Below are 17,176 nucleotides of genomic sequence, written 5' to 3' on the forward strand. Positions count from 1 at the left end.
CTATGTTTCATTATAGGAGCTTTCTTACTCTTGGCTAATTGGCAAGCTTGACAATTCACATATTCATTGCATTGCTTTAAATTAACTCCTACTGAGTTTTCAATTGTTTTTCTCAATGTTTTGTAGTTTGCATGTCCTAGCCTTTGATGCCATAAATGAATACAATCTTTGTGTATACATTTGTTTTCATAGACATTGTTAGCCTTAGTACAGTTTAGTCTGTATAAATTATTTCTAGCATAGCAATTCAATTTTTCATTGTTCTTGCTAGTTATTATACATTTCTCCTCATAGAAAGTGCTAACAAACCCATTCTTTGCTAATGAACTCACAGAAAGTAAATTATGCTTCAAATTTGGAACATGTAAAACATCTATTGGTCTAGCAATATAAGGCAATTTCACTTTACCTTTTCCCAGTACCTTAGCACTAACACCATTTGCTAAGCATACTTGTTGGTTGGATACAGGTTGGTAGTTAAATATTAGCTTTTTACTCTTACACATGCTGGCAGTTGCTCCAGAGTCGACAATCCACTCTTCTTCCTGTTCAGAGTTATAAATTTCCTCAGTCAGGCTTAGTGTTTCTCTCTTGCGTCTGGTTTGTCTTTCTTTTACTTTCTTAAATTTACAGTCTTTCATCAGATGTTTTCTTGAGCCACAGGAAAAACAGCGTTTTCCAGAATGAATGCTTGCAGCTGTGTCCCCCTCCTCCTCACTTTCTTTCAGCTTATCACGGTGATTAGTGAGTTTGGAGTCTCGGAGCTGTTTGTTATCTTTTCTCTTTTGTTCCTCTTCCAACAGTTTGCTAGTTATATTAATTACTGTTAGCTCTGCTTGAGGAAGAATTTCTAAATTGGTCACCAGCTGATCATATGACTCATCTAATGAAGACAGGATAATAAATGCTTCTTGTATTTCTGTAAATGTGATGTTCTTTTCTCGTAAGTCCATCAACATTGACTTCATTGCCTCTAAATGTTGAAGCATACACCCTCCAGCTTTCAGTCTAGTTCGAAAAATTTTCTGGCAATTTGAATCTGGCTTCCAACGTTATCTCTTACGAAGAGTCTCCTTAAATCCTCCCATGCCTGCTTTGCTGAGTTTTGGCCTCTCAGGTGGATAAGAAGACGGTCTTCTAGAGTTAACCCAATAATAGCCAGAGCTTTTGCATTTAGTTTCTTTTTCCTCTCATTTAGGACTGCTGGGGGATTTTCTACAATGTCCCATAATGCTTCCTTTTGTAGTAGCAACTGAACCTTCTGCTGCCAAGTTGCATAATTCTCCCCATTCAACTTTTTTATGCACAGTCCAGCCATAGACATTTCGTTGGCCATTTTTACCACAGACTGTGGCCACACACACTACTTGGCTCTCTCTGGTCAGCAGTTTCTTCAATAACTTCTTAAATTTATACCTGGATGCAGTCTGGTGCGCTGTCTGGGCCCATAACCAATTTGACAGAGGTGCTGCGTTACCAGACTACGCCAGGGGGCTTAATGGTGAAGTGAACTGCCCAGAGATGAAACCAAACAGACACTGTTGTAGTGTTGAAAGTATTATTTACAATAAAGTCCATATATACAGGGTAAATACAGCTTCTCTTGGTCCTTTATACAGTCCTGGTCATACACAGTAGTTCTTCAGTTAGCAATGGTAAATTTACAGTTTCAGTAACCAAATATTGTTACCAATGTAAATAGTCCTGCAACCACGAAGTCTTCTCCTCTCACCACAGAGATAGTCTTCTCCCAGGATCTTTTCCTTGCAATATGGCAAGTCTTCATCCAATGATGCAGAATATACAGCTCTCAGCAACACGATCACCAGCAACACAACAACCAAACACTACCCAAACTATCCAAACTACCCAAACTACCCAACAGTTTGTGTCTGCAAGCTTGGCTAGCTTTATTCTTGGATTCTCCAATCAAATTGGTTGTCCCACAGCTGCCTCAATTAACTCAGCTGTGTTTCTTTGTTACATGTTGCTTTACTAAATCTGATCCTGTAACAACTTATACACTGAATTGCAATGAACAATTCCCTAGGTTGACTTTGAGACCTGTCAACATCCTTCTCTGTGCTATACACAGCATGGAAAAGAATAAGCAAAGGCTACCAGACCAGATGGGTGGGATATAAATCAAATAAATCAAATAAATCAATAAATCAATAAGTCAATACATACATACATACATACATACATACATACATACATACATACATACATACATACATACATACATACATACATACATACATACATACATACATACATACATAGTCATTTCAGATTTCTGACTTTGTTAAACAAAGTTCTGAATAGCAAGACGAAAACATCTCATTATTTACTTACAAGTCCTTCGCAATGAAGCAGGGTGCAGGGTGCTGGGTGTAAATGATGAACCTCTGACTTGTGGTCGTTCCTGTTTGTTTTGATCAAGAAAATCTCCCCACATCGGTTGCTGCTAAAATAAGGAGACAGTGGCTATTAGACATCATGCAGAGGTCCACACAGCTGCCTGTCTAAAACTAATGAGATCTGTCTATGAAAATAGGGTCAAATATAACCCCTCCACCTTCAGATTGCCTACTCCACCATAAGAGAATACCAAATCCAAACTTTGTCCTGTCAAATGCAAGGCGTCAACTACTAAGTGAGAGCAATCCATGGCTTTCATGACAGACAAGACATCCTGAGCCACTTCAGCATGAACATTTAAGTCCCCCAGAACAATAAACCTGGGATAGCCCAACACCCACCAGGGACCATTTAGATAGCTTGGGAAGAGAGACTGTTGGGCAGCAAGGTGGATAACACACCAACAGAATCCCAACCCTGTCCCAGCCACCCATCTGCAACAGCACACATGCAAAATTGGTAGACTTCTCACTGTATGGAGCATCTGGTTAGCAAAACTAAATATTTACAGACTGCAACCACTCCACCTCCCTGCCCTCCACCCCAAGCTCGCTACTGTATATCACGAAGTTGGGTAAGACAGACTCAAGTCTGTGATACAAGCTAAGGTAGTACCTTCATTACCAATCAAATCCTTAAAACTCAATTTCCCTGCAACTGATCTGGCCTCCCAAAAAAATAAAAAATAAAAGAGGATTTTTAGATTGGAAGGTCTAGTTTTATTGTCACCAGGGCTTCTTTAACCAGATTCCAATCTAAAAAGAGGGAAGGAGCCAACAGCCAGGGTGGAATTACCAGTAACTACTTGTACTTCCCCAAAATAGTCCTATTTTTCCAGATACATTTTCATGGCCTGCTAGGACAGAAATGAAGTTGAAACCTTTTCCTTCAACGTACAATAATCTAATTGTGCACTAAGCACCCCTGACCATAAAATCCTAGCTGCCACCACACACAGAGTCTTATGACCTTCCAGTGTTAGATTTATTTGAGCTGAAACTGTGTTGCTGTCCTGTTTGTGTGTGTTGGCTCTCTCTTGTTTTAATTGTTTTACTGGTATAGTTTTACAATGTTTTATTAGCCCTATGCCCTGATTTAAGATTATTACAATTTTAATTTACGATTATTAGCCCTATGCCCTGATTTAAGATTATCATAAAAAAAAACAGCTGAATTCTAGCAATAAATTGTTTTTTAAAGAACAACATACCACAACAGCACCAAGTGGAGATCCTGCCGGACTAGCAGCATATGTACTTGCTACAGAAAGGTCTAAATCCATTGTTGGTGGGTCTCCAAGGGGTGGCAGAGAGGAAACACTGTGAGACATTTCCATGTCAGCCATTGAGAAGAAAACTTCTTCTTCTGGGAAAAGAGAAGATAGACCATGATATGCTGCCAATCTCTTGTATGGAGGTGAAGGTTGTTCAACAAATAAACCATTAAAAAGTATGTATAGATATCGCATTGTGCACTGCATACTGCATATAAATACAAATAATTAAAATACTGCTTTGTGTTCCTAAGCTGAATGAAAGAGACTTTTAAAAATTTTGGACACACATAGTTGGTCCAGTACAAACTTAAGACTGCCTATTTTTAATCTCTTAAATAAAAAGGTACTGTTACTTGATCATCTCTTCTCTCCAACTCTTCCCGCTCAGAGTGGTATAAATATACCAGATGGGCGGGATATAAATCAAATAAATAAATAAATAAATAAAATTCCCTCTGCTGTATTTCAAGCCATTATATAAAGTTTGGCTCTAAATTCTGGCTTGTTCATAAACCATTAACCACTTCTCCCAATCTAGATATAACAGAAATCTGTGCTTAATTGTGGCTTCCGCTGTACTGCAGCCAAAACTGTGCTCATGACCTGGGATTCAAATCCCAGGTAGCTGGCTCAAGGTTGACTCAGCCTTCTATCCTTCCGAGGTCAGTAAAATGAGTACCCAGCTCGCTGGGGGGGGGGCAATGTGTAGCCTGCATAATTAAATTGTAAACCGCCCAGAGAGTGCTTGAAGCGCTATGGGGCGGTATATAAGCAGCACGCTTTTTTGATTTGATCCCCTGCGTGCATGAAGACAGAAACAAAGCATGAACAAAAAGCTTATATGTGGCTACACTAACATTAGCAATATCTTGGCTTATTAAACCAGGAGCCAACTGTACTAATATGCTAACTTCAAATGCCATTTTATGAAGCTTCTCTATTTCAATAAAAAGTTTATCCAGGAAGGCAAAAATTCTTGCCCTCCTGTTTAAATGACAGTATAATCATGTCCATTCCTTTAAAAAATGAATTAGGCAACATATGAAGGCCAATAAACTGAAAATGAATCCAGATAAAATGGAGTTCCTACTGTTACGAGGATCATCAAGAGAAATCAAGAGAAACCTGAGGGTACTCTTGGATGCAGTAGTCTCTATGGAGGCCCAAATACGGTATCTGCCATGCACAAGAGTGGCTTCTATCAACTTTGGCTGACTGCCCAGTTGGATTCTTACCTGGATAAGAAATATCTAGCAAATGGGTTCTCACACTGGTAATTTCAAAAATAGGTGACTGCAATGCTATCTATATAGGGCTATAATTGAAAAAAGTATGGACACTTCAGGGGTCCAAAATGTGGCAGCCAGACTGACTACTGAGACTAGTAAATTTGATCATCTATCTCCAGTCTTAGCATGCCTTCACTAGGCCCCCGTAAGTTTCCATGCTCAATTCAAGATGTTGGTTATGACCTATAAATCCCTTAACAGTTTTGGACCTTGACATTTTTTGAAATGTCCCTTCCAGATACCAATTATGCGTTCCACTTGCTGATTTCAATCCTTGCTCTTAAAAGTGGTCACACTGAGGGAAACCAAAAAGTTGAATACAAGGAATCATGCCTTCTTGAGTGTGGCCTCTGGTTTCTGGAACAAAATGACCTCAGAGATATGCCAGGATCCTTCCATCCTTATGGTTAGAAAACTGATAAAGATGGGATTATTTAAAGCTATCTTTAATAACTGAATATCCTGGATATTTTATAAATACAATTTTTTAAAACAAATTCTACATTTTATACAGTTATTTATATTTATGATTTACTTACTGTCTGTTGGATTGTTTATTGTTTTTGAATGTATTTTTGTTATTGGAGTTTGAAGGATGTAAGTTTTAATGTTGTAAACTGCCCATTGTAGTGCTTGCACTAAGGGGTCAGTACATAAATTGAATAATATTTATTTAATTCAATTTTTACACCGTCCATCTTCTGGCCAGGTCACTACTCTGGACAGCTTACAATAAGGGGATCAACAACTTAATGTAAGGTTTCTCTTTAACTTTCTCTCATCAACATAAAAATACTTGGTTTTGGCTAGACCATGTCCATATTCAGGATCTGTGTCTCAGTTTAGGATATAAGCAAAATGATCATCAACACAAAACTAACTGGCTTTCTTTTAAACTTGACTGTTTCTATATCATCTGCTGAGAACTGTTGGTGATACACCCATTTTGAAGTTAGTCAGTTAATTGCTCACCACGACTTGAAGGAGTTCTAGCTGCTTCAGTTTCATAAAAACTTCGATCAGACTGTGTGCCTGCTGGAGAAATTTCTTTCCTTAAGTAGCGGTTGAGTTCCATCTGAATGCGATATTCATCCTCCTGCTGCATTGGTCGATTTTTTCTATCTTTATTTGACAACTCGATTCTACTGGGATTCTCTGTAGTCAAACACAGGATATGGAAGCATGACATTGGATCCAATTCCCAACTGCCAGTGAACACAAGAAGTCCTCCCCTCATTTGTTTGGCCTCTTCAGTAAGAAATTCACTTTTCACAATCTTAGATAACAAAACCATAAGCACGTTTTATTTCTTTTCCAGAAATTTGTGAACAAATAAAAAATGTATGAGCAGGGAAATCACATTTTTGAGCCTGGCACATTTTCAAAGCTAACGAGGAAAAGCTAACAAACATTACTTTCCAAATACATTAATTGCTCTTGACATAAATGTTTGAGTCTTCTTTAACTCTCTGAAGTTTGCATTCAGATGTAGTACAGAACACAAGAGGAAAAAAACAGTAAGATCTTCCCCTCTTAAGATACTATTATTTATCAGAAGAAGTCCACACTTGGCAGTCTTGAGTTGTACTCTTTATTGTTACCCAAACTCATCTCAAAAATTCTTCACTCTTATTAAAGCCAGGAAAATTTGTGAGATCTTCTGGCTCAGTTGTTAACTTCTATGGAACAAAAGGGAAGGAATCCATATAACAACAGTGCTCATGTTTGCTCTCAGCACACAAAGAAGTTTGGGGGGGAATATTGTGCCTGAACCACAAGAGTGCAGAGGAGTAGATAAGTGGGGAAACAGGGATAATTCATTTCAAAATGTTAAAATACTACTAATAATTTAATGCAATATTACACATATACTGGAGAAGAAAATCAAATTGCCAATAAAAATTCCAGCAACACAATAACTACTAAACGACTTTGATATGTTTCCAGTTTGACATTTTTTAAAAAAACAAGTCTATGACTTTCAAAGGCCAACTTATGGATAACAAGCAACTCCCCCATCATGTAGTTCTGTGTTTAAGGTGTATTAAACTACACATTGTAATTTAGGACACAATACAGCCAAGGCTATGTTTCTTGGACTTAAATCCCTTGGACTTCAGTGGGACAGATCTAATCCTACATTTAACTCTGAATTTCAATCCATGAAACAAAGCCTTAGTTATTATTGTACATTAGGTCTAAAAATTATTTAAAATTCAGTTACAGAGCAAAACATATAACAATTTGCAATTTGTACTTACCTGGTCCAGCAATAGCTGCCAACATGTCCAACAGAAGGTGCACCTGTCTGGGTGACAGGAACAGGTGAATGGAATCTATCTGTCCATCTACATCCAACTTATGGGGAAAATGAGAAAATAATCATTTGTTTCCATTTGTAACATATCACACAATCTCCCTACTGTACCACTTCTGAGTTAACTCATTTTATAATTTTAAATCAGCAGTAAATATTATGAACCTGTACAATATTCAGCAAAAGACAGGCAGGATATCACAATCCATCTTCACTGATGGTGTTTTTTGATATCACTGTTTTAGACTTACTTCCACAATGAATCTATTTTGCATTTTTGCCTACTTAGACAAAAATGCAAAATAGATTGTACCCAGAACCATATTAGAATTAGAATTAGAATTAGAATTTATTTACTGGCCAGGTATGTAAACCATACCCGGAATTTAATATGGCTACCGGCCACACTTAAAAACATTACACACACACACATACACCATAAACAGAAAATTCACAAGACAATTAAGAGCAAATTCTACAAAAACCGATTGCCTCAACTCCCAGTTGCGTCAGATGGTTACAAATTCAGCAGTTTGATGGCACAGGGAAAAAAGCTATTTTTGTGCCTCGATGTTTTAGTATACAGCGTCCTGTATCGCTGACCAGAGGGGAGAAGATTGAACAAGTTGTGACCAGGATTCTGTGGGTCTGCCGCGATCTTTTCCGCTCTCTTTTTAACCCGTGCAATGTACAACTCTTCCAATGATGGCAAATCAGCTCTGATTATTTTTCCAGCAGTTCTGACAGTCCTCTGAAGCCTGTTCTTGTCCAGTTTGGTTGCCGAACCGAACCAAACAGTTATGGAAGAGCAGAGGACAGATTCAATAATGCCTCTGTAAAATTGGACAAGCAGCTCCCGAGGCAGATTGAATTTTCAAAGTTGTTGTAGGAAATACAGACGCTGGTGAGCTTTTTTAATGATGCCATCGATGTTAATTGACCATTTCAGGTCCCGAGAGAGTACAGAGCCCAGGAACCTGAACAACTCTACTACAGAGACCGTGCTGCCTAAGATGGAAAGTGGGAGTATACAAGGGGGGTGTTTTCGAAAGTGCACTACCATCTCCACCGTTTTCTGTAGGTTGAGCACTAAGCTATTACTGTTGCACCATGCGACAAGATGCTCAACTTCCCATCTGTATGCCGACTCATCACCGTTCTTAATAAGTCCAATGACCGTCGTATCATCTGCAAACTTTAGAATCTTAACAGAGGGATTCGTGGAAATACAATCGTTCGTATATAAGGAGAAAAGTAATGGGGAAAGTACACACCCTTGGGGGGCTCCCATACTAACTGTACGGATATTAGATGTTGTTTTCCCCAGTCTCACTTGCTGTTTCCTATTTATCAGAAAACTATGTATCCATTTACAAACAGAAATGGGTACCTTTAGTTGAATCAATTTAAGATATAATTTAGATGGTACAATTGTATTAAACGCGGAACTGAAGTCGACAAAATATGCCTGGTTGTTTCAAATATGCAATTGCCATTTGAACCCTGGACTGGATTCTTGAGGGATATCAATCAGGGAGAGTTTCTATGATTTCAGAAAGGTGGAGGTTGTTTTGAATCATGTTTTATTTTTACACACAATACATCTTAGCAAGCTCAAGTAAATAGCTCTGTCAGCCAAAATAACCTCGAAAATAAGCAAATACAGTCACAAATATAAACAGTAAATTAAAGAAATAAAAATAGATAAATGCAGTCATCAGCAGTTCCCCAATCATGACAGAATCAGCGTCTGTGTAATCACTCATATTCTTGCCTTTACCTGTAATATACGCAGAAACAACTAACCTTTGCTCCTGGAAGCACTTCATTTTGCTTCAAAGTAAGGCTCAGTTTCATCCTTCCAACCAACCTACATATCTGCACAGGGTCTGATGGAGAAACCTCTGGCACATTTCTTGCTAACTGTGGGTGTGGCTCATATATAATTTTTGGGTTCCAGCTTGGTGAAAGTTTTGGTTCTGTAACCTTTAAAATAAATAGGAAGGAAGTTAGATGTAGTGAAGAACACCAAGTGTGCATGATCTGAGCCGTTTATTAGAATGGGAATGTGCGCCTAATATACACATGACAGACCTAGCTGAAAAATACATTATTCAGTACCCAAACACAGTTCAAACATGTTCTAGCATTACATGCTTCCTTTGCTTTTGCAATGTCTAAGTCTCAACCTAGAAAGACACATGGCCTCCTCTCCCCACTTCATCCTCACAACCCCGTGAGGTGGATTGGGCTAAGCTTCACAATTAAGCAGGGATTTGAACCCAATTTCCCACATCCTAGTCTGACAAAATAACCACTATACCATATTGGCTGATCTAGATCAGCCACGACAGAAGAAGAATCTGAGTCACTGAAATGAATGTATTACAACACCATGCAACATACTCTAAGCATCTAAGCAACTATGAATATGCACCTATGTAGACTTAAAAATAGTTTTACCAACTGTGCAGTTGAAGAGGCTGGAGAGGACTTAGCTGATGCAGGAAATTCATCCCAAAAGAAAGAAACACCTGAGAGCTGTAGGAGTTTGTGAGCAAAAGCAGTAGGCTGGTGCACATTAATTCCAGAGCATTCATCAGCAGTTTCATCACAGTATATTGTTCTGCAAATGTGGAAATAACAAAATGGAATAAAGACAGATTTTTTTAAAAAAAATCCCATTTGTACTGCATATCTATCTGTGTCTGAAGGCATTTTGTCTCTGCTCAATTTAAAACAGTCACTGATGTTCCAAAACAGAAGAATACCCTAAAATAGTTTCCCCTTAAAAACCAACATTTCTCATGCTAATACCTTGCCTTACAATTTGTACAGCACAATCCCAAGTAAGTTCCCTACCTACTTACTTCTCAATGTGAATTTCAAGTGCTGTTCCGCTTTTAGAATTATCTGGCACATGTTCAATTCTCAGAACAGTATCTAAAAAGTTGACTTTCACTCTTCTTAAAACTACAGGGAACAAACAACAATGAGAAAAAGGTCACACAGAAAAATAAATCTTACAAACATGGTAGTACATTCAGCTCTTGTGGTACTTGTATGCCTATTCCACTAAAAGCAACGGTCTTTCAGTGGAAGTGAGCTCTCATTTACTCCTTGGTCTCACATGTAAAGCTCAGTTTAAAATGATTATTGTACAGAAGGAGCAAGAGAGTATGTGATTATCTTGTAGCTACTCAGGACAGGGGTACTTAGGACGCTGAAAGAAAGCAGACTGCTGAATCATGACAGGAGGAAGCTTGTGTACTGATCTTCCCCTGCTATGTAAACACTACCAGACAGTGCTTCAAGCATGGGAACTGTGGATGTGAGAAGAGTGTTCAGTAACCCATATTGAATACTGCAAGCACAGTAATAGTCAGGTTTCATTTTTTTAAAAAAAGAATTTTCATCAAACAAATGGACAACATAGTGTTTTCAGGGTACAGTTCTAAGACTCCCACCCATCTAATCAATAAAAGCAGGGCTTCCCATATCATTTTCAATTATATTCACCAACTCATTTGGCAGACAAAGTTTTCATTAACTTAATGATAATATTTTCATCTGTGAAACCCGAGACGAGAGCACAGAAGCTCTCGTTGGAGCGCCGTCCACCCTTAAGATTAATCAGGAAATTTAGACCGGCCCGCCTCCATCACCCAGAGAGACTGTTCAACGGGGAGTTGACACCCATGAACTGGAAGAAGGATTACTGAAAGTAATGGTAGCTACACAGACTGAGCGGGAGTTGGCGGGAAAAGAAGAAAAGGTGAGGTCCATGGTAGACGTGGGAATGGGGAAATAAAAAGGGAGGAAGACCCAATACCGCGGGGGGGGGGGGGGGCTGGGAACTTATCTGGGTAGAGGATCCTTGGACGGGCAAGAGGGAAAAAGTGAGAGTACACCAAGAGGAGGCAGATTACCGCCGGAGACGTGGATTACCCCAAAGATCATCGTATTGGGGTGAGTCAGAGACTTGCGAGTGGCAACAGCGCCTTAGGGAGGAGAGGGAGACTGTATCCCAGGAAAGACTACAACGTCTGGCATGGCATTTGGAGGAAGCCCGGAGGAAGGAGTACCTCCGGGACCCTTGTGAGAGAGAGAGGGGGAACCAACTCCTCTGGGGCGAGATCCGAGATGAGGAGACCATCCCATTATTAGGAACTGAAGGAAACCATCTCCTTGAAGATGATGTGGACCCCTTTTTACAGGGACCTTGGGAGAACAAATCGTTAAACCCATTTGAGACATATGTATGGTTGCCCTTGCAACACCCGTTGGCAGCAAGAGAGACGCTGTATAGTAATCATTCGAGTGAGGAGTTAAGGTTAAATGATTCAATAAATCCAAGTTATGGATTTATAGGCGAACTCTCACATCACATTTTATTTTCAACTGACACTCAAGTTTTTGGCCACTCTGAAGCTAACCGGTCTTAAAATATGCATAAACTGAGAGACAAATTTGAACAATCCTTCAAATGGAGAACTATCAAGTGTAGTTGCCCAATTAAATGATTCTTTGGCATGCAGCACGCTTTACCAAAACCGTTTAGGGCTTACGTATAAAGCCCTAAACCGTTTAGGACCTCGATACCTGGCGGAACACTTACTCCCACCTAGTTCTACCCGCGTCACATGTGCGAGTCAGGAGGTGAGGCTGAGGAGCCTGACGCCGAGGGAGGCCCGGAAGGAAAAAACAAGGAACCGGGCCTTCTTGGCGGTGGCTCCTCGCCTCTGGAATAATCTGCTTCCGGAAATTCGCGCTGCACCCTCGCTGGGTATTTTTAAAAACCAATTAAAAACGTGGATGTATAGGCAGGCCTTCCCCTCCAATTAACTCCTGACCTTCCTTCCTTTTTCTCTTTATTTGATTTATTTTGTATTTTTCCCATCTTGCAGAATTATTTAATTAGTTAATTGTTATAAATCTCTTTTATACTTGTTATTTTTTTATGTTGTAAGCCGCCTAGAGTGGTCAAAATGACTAGATAGGCGGGGTATAAATACAATCAATCAATCAAAAACTGAGCATTATAAAAAAATGTGATTGACAACACTTCCTCTTCACGGTAAACCTCAATGCACTTTCTTCAAATTTTAACTTATTATACTGCTTTGCAATTTATGGAATTAAAGTACCTGTTTCAATTGTTTCAGCAAACTTCTCAAGTCCTTCAAATGGTTGGGATCCCTCTCCTTGCTCATCCGTCAGTTTCTGGCTAAGACATTCTCTTGCAAGCTGCATACTACTAGTCATAAAACTGGACCAATACATGGGCTCTGAACCAGAAGCTACAAACCAAGATTTAAGCCACATATGTTTTGTCATTAATAGACTTCAAAATAAAATCCCATCAATACAGGTGAGCTTCATGAAATAAATTAGAAGCACAACTTCTGAATACAAGATTAAGAAACTTTGAACTATGAACACTGCTACTATATGAATACGCGTATTCTAATCAAATCTATCTCACTTAATATCTGAAGTGTTTCACTAGCAACATTTTCTACAAAAGACACATTATCATTTATTGATGACATGTTTACATTAACTCCCATTGCTTTTTCTTACAGATACAATCCAGCCTGGATCAACAGAACACTAACAAGCGAACTGACATTTACAGAAAGAAACAAGGATCAGAGGCAAACCCATGTACATCAAGTTGCTAAGAGTATTGTATGTTTTAAAAAAAGGCTATTCCTACTCTGTATAGATGCACTACATTTAATTAAATGACTATAATCCTATTAGTGTTTGCATAACAACAGTGTAATTTGCCATGGCTAATTGATGAGGAGTGTGGGCAAATCAGGCACATGATTACATACCTCATCATTTAGCAAGTTACACACAAAAAAAACCCTCATGTGAACACCAATAGGATCCTGGACAGTGTCCCTGATGCCACTGTAATATGACTACACACAGAAGATGTAAAACAGTTGATTTCAACAGTACTGTAAACCTCGAAGAAAATGTGGTCCAAAACCTCATGTAACCTTTCCTTGCAGATGTAAGAATACCTACATCTTGTGAGTACTCTTCACATATTCTTAACATTGTACAGCCCACCAGCCAGCACAGACCTCACGAAGCAAACATGGCTGATCAATGATAAACTAAATCTGATATTTTTATATTTCCTACATGCTGATCACAAATCTGCTTAAAGCTGGGATCAACAGAATATTAATAAGAGAATTAAAGTTTTCAGAAAGAAACTTTTCGGTCAAAGGCAAATCCAGATACATCAAGTTGGTAAGGGCATCATATGTTTGCATGTGTGCCCATCTCAATCTTCAAATTGTTTCATATGTTAAGAGTACTCACAAGATAAGACCAAACATACAGATCTGAGAGTTACTGGAAGCTGAGCTTCCAAAGTATTGTCATCTGAATGGTGAGTGGCAATGGCTCTCCTCTCTACAGTAATCTAATTCTTAATGACATAATTAGAGATGGGTGAATCTGCAATTTCTTTGACAGAAATCTGTGTTCACTGTGGGACATCCAAATATTCGACTCATAAAACTAAGGGGTTATAGTCATACTGGGGGGGGGGGGGGAATGAAACAACTGTCAAGGCTTCAACAATCAACAAGACAAATAATAACAACTATTTATTAAATAATAATCACTATTTCTTAAACTTACCCAGATGGGGCCTCGGCTTGAAGATCATCTCCAAACCCTTTACTTCAAGTGTACAGTTCTCTTGAAGCAGAGAGCCCCAAGGAATGGAAAGAGAAATTGACTGAATAAATCCCTCTGTGACTTCCAGAGGAGCATCTGCTGACTCCAGAATCTCATTTAGACTCTAAAACAAAGGAATAAAATAGAACGTACACTCTGCATATTAATAGACAGATTTTGTTCAATTTTGTTGACACCCATGACATTTTCAGATTAACAGGCCAAAAATTACACAAGCGCTGCATGTTAAGTGAAAAACCCAATAAATCTATTTTCTTTTTATGTCTCACACTTAATCTGTGATTTTGATAAAGTGGAAATATGTTCCTCATGAAAAATATATAGCTTTGTTTAATAGATGATGGATGTATGGAATACTGCCATATATAACAATCTACTAATTCATATTTCCAGCATCAGCTGAAAAACAATCAAAACAAAGTGTGCTGCTTATGTACCACCCCATAGCACTTAAAGCACTCTCTGGGCAGTTTAAAAGTTAATTATGCAGGAAGGCTACATACACATTGCCTCCCCCCACCCGCAAGATGGGTACTGGGACTGAACCTTGGGTCATGAGCACAATTTTCGCTGCAATACAGCAGTTTAACTACTGCGCCACAACAAATGTTTCAAATGTTAACTGTAAAAGATTAAATTTTCACTGAGGTAGAAAATGAAACAATGCAAACATAACACCTCAGAGAAAACCTTTGTGAAAAAACTTCACTATAATACAAGATAAATAATAAAATGCCATGTAATTTCCATTTTTACACTTATCACACTGTAACAACTGAATAGAAAGAATTTATTATTATGTACAAAAATTTTAAAACAGTTTAGAAAATTATTCGCTACTATTAACGTTTTACTATGAAACACTATTTCAAATGTTTAAACTACCACAAAATAAGCATGTCAAAACAATTTAATATACAGATCCTGAAAACTGTCTTGATTGGCGATATCCAGTCTATCTCTTTCATCTGTCCTGAAAGTTGATAGTTTATGAATTTCATTAATAGACTCACTACAATTTAAGAAGTTCTTTAGAGGTGGCAATGGCACTATGGAGCATTATAACTAAGGTTGAGAAACAATAGACATCTTGACAATATCTCTTAGTCAGCCAAGAAAACAGTTAATTTCTCCCATCCCTTTACTTTTCCCTTAGTTTGATATAAAAGGGGTTTGTAATTCAAAGCATTGCTACTATTTAAATGTGTTATGATGATTCCAAGGTATTTGAAGTGTGACAGTGTTACTGATAATCCCACTGAGAATTGGAGCAAATGACCATCTGTAAGTGCTATATTTAATGCTAATACCTTGCCTCTGTTGATAATCTATCCTGTCAGTGTCCCATCCAACACAAGATCTTTAAGATTTATGAGACACCAAGCAATGATCAGAGACCACCAAAGTTTCATCAGCATTAGGGATCTTTTACTATTACTCTGAACCTCTTTTACAATTTGATCCTGTTTTAGTAAGTTAGCAAGTTTCCTTAGCAGTAACACAAATGGGAGGGGGAAGCCAGGAATTCTGGTTAGTATCTCTATTAATTGGCACTGGAAAGTAATCTAAGCCATTAAATCTTATTAAAATATTTGCTGAAATCGTGCTGGTGGAGCTGCATATTGCAAACACTGATGATTTTATTAGTAGGCAGCAATGATCTTGAATCAAATTAAAATAAAAACTTCTGCCATCCTAGTTTCCAATGCTTCCCAGATCCCTTTCGATCTGGGGAAGTGAGGAGAGAAGACCTGCTTCTTAACTGGCAACATTTTAAAAATATTCTGACCACATCAATGACCTATCCTATATTAAAACAAATACTGTACCAACACTAATGGTATCTCCCAATCTGTTTGCTTGAGAACCTTTTGCTATTTTTATTAAGCAAGGTTATTGATGATGAGAATCAATTTCACTTGATTTTGAGATTCTTCACTTGATTCTTCATTATAATTCGGGCAATTGCCATGAAAATAGGATGCAATCTCATTAACTCCTTTTAATTTCTAATATGGAGTCAAAAAATTTAGACAAATACTTTGTGATTGATTTTGGAACATTTTGTAAAAAGATCCAGCTGGAGTTTGTTAAGGTTTAATCTTCTCTGTTGCTGGACATATCTTGTCTAGTATAGTTGGCTGAGTATTACTCTGTGTTCACCAAACCAACTAATGCTTCACTTGACTAACTGATTTCATACATGTTCATCTAGTGTCTTAAGAGCACTGCAAAGAGTAGCAATACTTATGTCTGCTGCAAAATTAGTTATGTCTGAAAATAATTCAGATGGCTTCATTCATCTTCTCTCAGAAGTGAGTTTCACTATAACAGGGTATCCCAAAATGATATTGAGCAGGATGGATCTGATTTGTATCATGACCTAATTTTTTTTAATGGATGATTTACCGGTAAATAATAATGCAGTAAAACATCAGACACCCTGCTGCTGCCTACACTGCTATCAATTATCTTTTCTTGTAGTTAAGTCAAAAGGATGTGATCAGAATACAATGCCCTTGATGTCAGTGCTTATATTATGTTAAAGGGAAAGGAGAAACTGTTAAGATCAGGAGTTTCACTATAATTCAACAATACATCATAGGGCACATGACAGATAATGACAGAGCAAAGGAAAATGGAAATGGACCACACAATATAGAATACAATCAATGAATACAGTAGTCTGTTTCTGATCCATATACTATTATTTGTTTATTTCTATACCACCCCACTAGTGTTGTCACTCTCTTGACAATTATTTACGTTTTCTTCTCAAAAGTTACAGGTGATTTATGATTTTTTTAAAAAAGAATGCAACAAGATATATCTAAATTTTAAAGAGAATTTTGTACAATACCTAAGAAGAAAAAGCATGTAGAATTGCATTAATACTGGACTATGTGATTTAAACTAATATTTAAAGTGTATGTTTAAAACATATTTCTAATATTGGATAGCTTCTTTACTCATGCCAGCCCCCACATAAAAATATAGTCACTAAGATGAATCTGACTGGCAAAAGTGAAGCAAATGAAGGCTACCTGGACACCCACTAGAGCAGTGGTCCCCAACCTTGGGCCTCCAGATGTTCTTGGACTTCAACTCCCAGAAATCCTGGCCAGCAGAGGTGGTGGTGAA

General features: G+C 38.1%; 1 protein-coding gene across 5 annotated transcripts in view; it reads right to left on the reverse strand.

The window, feature by feature from the left end:
* ATG2B (autophagy related 2B) overlaps window positions 1–17,176 on the reverse strand; it is a 68,903-nt gene that overhangs the window by 49,022 nt on the left and 2,705 nt on the right. For 3 of the 5 annotated variants that reach the window (XR_013540810.1, XM_072986628.2, XM_020797947.3), the window contains exons 2-10: window positions 13,976–14,138; window positions 12,454–12,606; window positions 10,177–10,279; window positions 9,770–9,932; window positions 9,113–9,292; window positions 7,251–7,347; window positions 5,962–6,144; window positions 3,635–3,789; window positions 2,359–2,470 (exon numbers count right to left, since the gene is read on the reverse strand). Coding sequence is in view for 4 of the 5 variants with exons in the window: in XM_072986628.2 (XP_072842729.2) it covers window positions 2,359–2,470; window positions 3,635–3,789; window positions 5,962–6,144; window positions 7,251–7,347; window positions 9,113–9,292; window positions 9,770–9,932; window positions 10,177–10,279; window positions 12,454–12,606; window positions 13,976–14,138 (1,309 nt within the window). In the remaining variant the exon portion in view is untranslated. The remainder of the gene's footprint in view (window positions 1–2,358; window positions 2,471–3,634; window positions 3,790–5,961; window positions 6,145–7,250; window positions 7,348–9,112; window positions 9,293–9,769; window positions 9,933–10,176; window positions 10,280–12,453; window positions 12,607–13,975; window positions 14,139–17,176) is intronic. The other 2 variants (XM_020797949.3, XM_020797948.3) reach the window with 2 other exon arrangements.

This window comes from Pogona vitticeps, chromosome 1 (assembly GCF_051106095.1).
Source record: "Pogona vitticeps strain Pit_001003342236 chromosome 1, PviZW2.1, whole genome shotgun sequence".
In the NCBI taxonomy this organism is placed as follows: domain Eukaryota; kingdom Metazoa; phylum Chordata; class Lepidosauria; order Squamata; family Agamidae; genus Pogona; species Pogona vitticeps.